Source organism: Ptychodera flava, chromosome 11, assembly GCF_041260155.1.
Source record: "Ptychodera flava strain L36383 chromosome 11, AS_Pfla_20210202, whole genome shotgun sequence".
NCBI classification, from domain to species: Eukaryota; Metazoa; Hemichordata; class Enteropneusta; family Ptychoderidae; genus Ptychodera; species Ptychodera flava.
The window spans coordinates 40,617,110-40,623,109 of NC_091938.1; the positions used below are offsets into that span (position 1 = coordinate 40,617,110).

Here is a 6,000-nt window from a genome sequence, read left to right on the forward strand (position 1 = left end):
GAGAGTCAACCCCACACATAGGCATCAGATCGGAGCTAGCCAAGTGTAACATATTGCAGATTAGTTGTAAGATGAAATGAGTGTGTAAAAACAAACAGTAAAAGATTCATATGCAGGCCTGAGAGTGTTGATCAATGACTAACATACAGGTTTTATTGTGAAAACTGTCAGAGACGCGGAGCTTATCCGATAGGCTGATTGTCTGTCGTCGTCCGTCCGTCCGTCCATCTGTCCGTCCGTCCGTCCGTCCGTCCGTCAACAATGGTCTTCTTCTCTGAAACCGCAAGTCAGATTTCTTTGAAATTTGGTATGGAGGTTCATAGGAGTGACTCACTCAAGTTTGTCCAAATTGTGGTGAAATTTGCATAATTGTATTTTTGGGGCAATTTTTCCTGTTTTTGGTCAAGAAATCTTCTCTGACACTTCAAGTCAGATTAATTTGAAACTTGGTATAGAGGTTCTTAGAGGTAACCTCAGTCAAGTTTGTTCAAATTGTGGGGAAATTTGCATTATTGTATTTTTGGGGCAATTTTTCCTGTTTTTGGTAAAAAAATCATCATCTCTGATAGCGCATGTCGGATGATTTAAAACTTGGTATTGAGGTTCCTAGGGGTGATCTCTCCATCAGATTTGTTCAAATTGTGGAAATTTGCAGAATTTTTTTTTAGGCCAATTTTTCTTTTTTTTTGGTCAAAAAATTATAGTTTCTAATTTCTTATATAGGCCTAAATGCTTTCACTTTTAATATATGCAGCTTTCTAATTTACCTTAATTTTGTTCATTGAAATTATGGTAACATTTATATTGTATGAATTTTCGTGCACATTTTGCTGTAAATCATTTTTCACCATTCTTCGCTTCTACCGGTATGTCAACAACAAACCTAATACGCTGATAATTACTGCCAAATTTACATATTTACTATGTTTTGCTATTATTACAAAATTTAAACAAAATCATTTTTACCCAGTTCAAGTTCAATATCTCAAACACTTTTGTCATTTTTTCCCTCATTGTCATCCACTTAACTATCACAGCGGAGCTATATCGGCCGCTAGGCCGCTTGTTGTGAAAACTGAGAGACATAGAAACTGGCGTGAAAAAACAGGAAAAGTTTAAAGGTTTATGTATCTCATAGTCTCATAGTTTTTACATAGTTTGTACATAGTTTGTACATAGTTTGTACATAGTTCCCATGGCATGTATCCACAATGGGATACAATAAAAATACTCAACTAGATATGTTGGAATTTAGATTTGCATGTCCTGTTAACTGTTCTGTGCTGATTCCTGTCTTTGATAATTGCGTATTTTCTTTTTCAAATATTGGCAATTGTAAATAATATCAGATAGATAACAATAGCAATGGATTATCTCATGATCTCCAAAAGCTTACACCTCTCTACAGAGATACATAGATGTAATTTTACAATTCCATTATGCCATATAAATCTACAATTTAATATTTTTTTTGTATTTACTTATCTTATAAACTTAAAGATTTTAATTATAGCAGTGATTTCCTGGCTCTCAGATTGAATCTCAATGTAAGAGTCACTTCCTGTCATATTAGACAAAAATCAGAAGTCAGCTGTTTTCGACCTTCAATTCAAGATCGATTGTAATCTTCTAAGTCTTCTTATGGAAACTTTTAATACATTTATTAATGGTATGTAACTTTGATTACTCCTAGATGGGAAATAACTACCATGACAACAAACACTTCCATAAGCAGACCTACAGCTGCCTCTCAAGGATGAGGTTGCCATGAGAACACACTCTTCCGTAAGCACCCACCATTGACCTGTCAGTGATGATGAGACAGATTTGGTATTTCAAGGGCGAGAATTACAGTGTTGATATGGCAACAGAGAACCGGATGTACCATCATGGACATCACGGATTTTAAATAGTTATTCTTCCTTTGTACCAACAATACAATCAAACAGACACTTTAATTGAACAGCACAACTCAAAGTGAACAGAGGACATTGTAACATGTGGCAGGTCTACTTTATTCAAGTATTTCTGTGGAAATACCACCATCCGTTTTTTCCTTTCATATATCCTAAAATAGGGTGCTTTTTATTCACTAAGTTTTTTGATGTAGATCACGAAAAAGATTGATGGAACAGATTTTGAAATATTTTCCATTTATGAACTCAGTTATCATAACATTTGTTCTATCACTCAACCTGTGAACACATTTTTCAAAGCATATGTTCCATCATGTGTACATGGGGGTATATGCACTTCACAAAAGTATGTCGTGATCCATTGCAGTTGACGAAAAAGTATTACATTTTGCAGTTATTCTTAAGTATCCCAGTCAATTTAATTTTCAAATCCTTATGAATGCTTTTGATTATCATGGTTATGTTGAACTGACGTGAAAAGTATGTGACTTTGTAATATATTATTGTTCATTGTATAAGATCATTTTAGGCATGACTGAACTTTGTTTGTGTCCAGATAAAGTAATTATCCACATACAACAAAATGGGATTGAAAGTCAACTGATTGTGAATTTATTGATCAATTTCTCTCCATGTACATTTTCTTGATAAGATTTTAAATTGTTATCACAAAAATCAAAGATATCCTACAAGTAAGTTATAATTCTGAGGGTTGGAATGATCAGGTGCCAGAATGAAGAAAGATACTGCAGATTTATTTATCATTGATTTTAACTATGAAAACACTGAATGTTATTTGTCACAGATCAAATTTTTAGAAAATAAAATCGTATGAAACATACCAATATTAGGTAACCATGTTGACATTATCACCTGCGTGAATCTGTATTAATATTCAGTTGTTGATTTGTGCGGAAGGAAAATGTGAGATTATCCATTTCTTTTGACTGTTTTCATTACTCATTTCATTAGTCCCTGGCGAACAAAGTCTGGAGAAGGCAAGAGCAGGGGCAGGGGTTTGATAGACTTTACTACAGCTTTAGCTTTGCCTGTTCATACATCTAGAGTCATTACTCAGACATGCCTAAACTGATTTGTCCAAGGTTGTCACAATCACAAATTACCATATCTTACAATTGTACCGCAGTTTGTTTAATGATTTAATCCAATATGGCCTCCTATTGTACAGTCTATTGTGCTACATTTTTTGGTGTTGCTCAACTACATGAGTGATACAGTGTTTGACTTTTGTTTATATCAGATCTTGCGTGTTTTATGCTTATTGCCTTGATTATATGCAAAGGAATACAATATCTACATACAACAAGCACTGTACATTGGATGAAAATCAATAAGCAAAATCTTGCAATACTTCAAGTTGCCAATCTTGCACGAGGTTTCACCTCATCAAATAGATTGGCAAACTAGTAAACATAATTTTGCATGACTATGAAGATGTTTAAATATCTTTATTTTCTGTCAAATGCAAATGTATTTTAGTCTGGAAAGTAATAAATGATGACTTGGTTTCTTTGTTTTCTATCAAATTTAATACTAACACATTGCTCTACACTTTGGTTTGAATTTACTGAGCTGGAAATTCACTTCAGACCAGTCCATTACATGTACATGCAGCTGTTGATATTTTTATGAAAAATACAGCAAAATGGCAAAAAGCCCTTGATTTTCTGTAGGCAATTGTTCATTAACATAATTAACATACACAATGGGACAAGCAAAACAATACAGTAGGACTGTCAGTCTGCCATTTTTGTAATGTTCTATTTCTCAGCCGTGCACCAATCATACAAAGGCAAGGAACAGCAACATGAGCACATCTCTTTGTAAAAGATATTATTCAATATGACCAGTGCATTTCAATTTTGATCAATTAACATTGCCATATCTGTAATTCAGACATTTATGAACTGTTTTCTTGTCAAGTTGACTTCTTATAAGGTATTGCTAGTGACCATAAGGCACTTTTTAACCAGCAATGATGTGTTGTTGATTAGGTCTGTCCCACAGAATCTCTGCTGTCAGCAAGATGATTCACATACTTTTATATTGCTTTCCTAACAAACAGAGTATGCCTGGTATTATTTCTTAAGAGGACAAAATTTATCAACTATGTAACCTTCATGCTTTCAAAGCAGTTCTTGTTGTTGATTACACCTTTTGATATGGAAAATATCAACAAATTTCTTGTGTGCAATTTCTTATGCTTTATCCTTCCTGAATGTTTCAAATGAAATGAGAATGCAATTTATTACGAAGACCTGAACATTGGGAAATGATTTCATCACTATGGTGGTTTACAAAAAGTTGTGATACAAGAATGAAATTGAATGTAATTGGATCATGATAATAATGAGATTGTCATTGAATATTGTAATAGTGCCCAGATTACTTGCTACACTGTGTTCAAAAAAGTACAGTAAAAGAGACATTATGTCTCAAATTATGTCTTGTTTTTCCTCTTACTAAACATGTTTAATTAATTATTACAGTTTGGTGTTTTCATTTATCATTGTACTTTGAATTTTTCATGTTATTTTGTTTCATTATATGCAATATCTACACATTACTGTCTGTGTTCAAAGTCTCAAATAGCTCTACAAACACTGAATACACTCAGTTTAAGTCATCAAGTCATTGTGTTTCATTTATTCATTTCTTGCATGGCAGCTTATTCATGTATTTCTCTAACATCCATTCTCAATTACAGTTGATCTCGATCATTGCTTGATCCTAACTTTTCATGTTGGATGGATAATACTTGCTAATATTGTGTATTAATGTTTGTCTGTAAGACACTTTTGCTGCACCGAATCAATGATTCTGTTGAATAAATTCAACAAAATCAAGTAGCATGGTCGGATGATTTCTAGTTGTCATGACGACAAGAGATTGCAATATCTACCCATTGCTGTCTGTGTTCAAAGTCTCAAATAGCTCTACAAACACTGAATACACTCAGTTTAAGTCATTAAGTTGTTTTGAAAGCTACAGACAATCACAGATTTTTTTTCACACTGTAAAAATATTGTGTAAAAACAAAGACTAACAACATGACTTTACAATTACTCTAAGAGTTGAAGAAGATTTTTTATGTGGAATATTTGCCACTTCCCACTTCTTCAGTTTCTTTTCAAATTTCTCAGAAACTTCAAAGACAAAATCTCAGAATGGAGATTCTTTCTTTTGTGTGACAATTGCACTCTGTTAAACAAAGCACAAAATAAGAGTTTTGATTTCATTGAAAGATACATTGGTATTTTTATAGGAGTTCATGTTTCAGTTACAACTTCAGCTTTTCAGATCATGTGTTTCCATATTTTTTTACTTTTGTTCTTCAGATTATTGTGGATTTTGCGAGCTCTATTTTGGATCATAGTGCAGCAGTAATTATCAAAAATAATTTGTAGCATTTTCTTTCAATCTGAATTTACAAGCAATGTTTAATTTATCTATTTAATTGAAATGTAACAGTGGTTTTGATAGTGTATGTGTTTATTGTAGAAATTGGCAATTTTTTAAGAATTAAACAGTCATCAGAAACTAAAATGTCTGTTGTGAATGACTTTTATGGAAAATTGTCATGGATCTGTGTTAGATGATCTGCTGATTGTTTTGTAAGTTGTCACTGCTTCTGAATGCAAATGATTGCTTTTTCACCACAGCTATCACTCTACCTGTCTATCTTTTCAATAAAATACTCACGGATTGAAAATTTGGCATGGTGCAAATTAATATGTGATAAAGGCAAAAACCTACAATCCTGTTTGCATTGTTTTTGAAAGATGTCAAGATAGCAAAACAAAACTTGCATTATTCCTAAATATTAAAGAAATCCAAGTTGAACAAGGAGAGAACAGATGAGCAGTCTTTGAAAATCTGACAAAATATTGGTTGTCAGTATTCTTCAAACATTAACAAAGTGATTGACTTTGTCAGTAGACAAGTCAATGCTTTCTCCATACACATTACAATGAAGGAACATCATTGACTTTGTGGGAAGACAACAATCTATTGACTTTGTGGGAAGACAACAATCTATTGACTTTGTGGGAAGACAACAATC

General features: G+C 33.0%; 1 protein-coding gene across 1 annotated transcript in view; it reads left to right on the forward strand.

Annotated features, from left to right (window-relative positions):
- The window catches only part of LOC139144282 (kelch domain-containing protein 3-like), a 69,293-nt gene extending 63,810 nt beyond the window's left edge, over window positions 1–5,483 (forward strand). The window contains exon 10 of the mRNA XM_070714952.1: window positions 1,694–5,483. Within this exon, the coding sequence (XP_070571053.1) occupies window positions 1,694–1,760 (67 nt within the window). The 3' untranslated portion in view covers window positions 1,761–5,483. The remainder of the gene's footprint in view (window positions 1–1,693) is intronic.
- The last annotated feature ends 517 nt before the right edge of the window (window positions 5,484–6,000 follow it).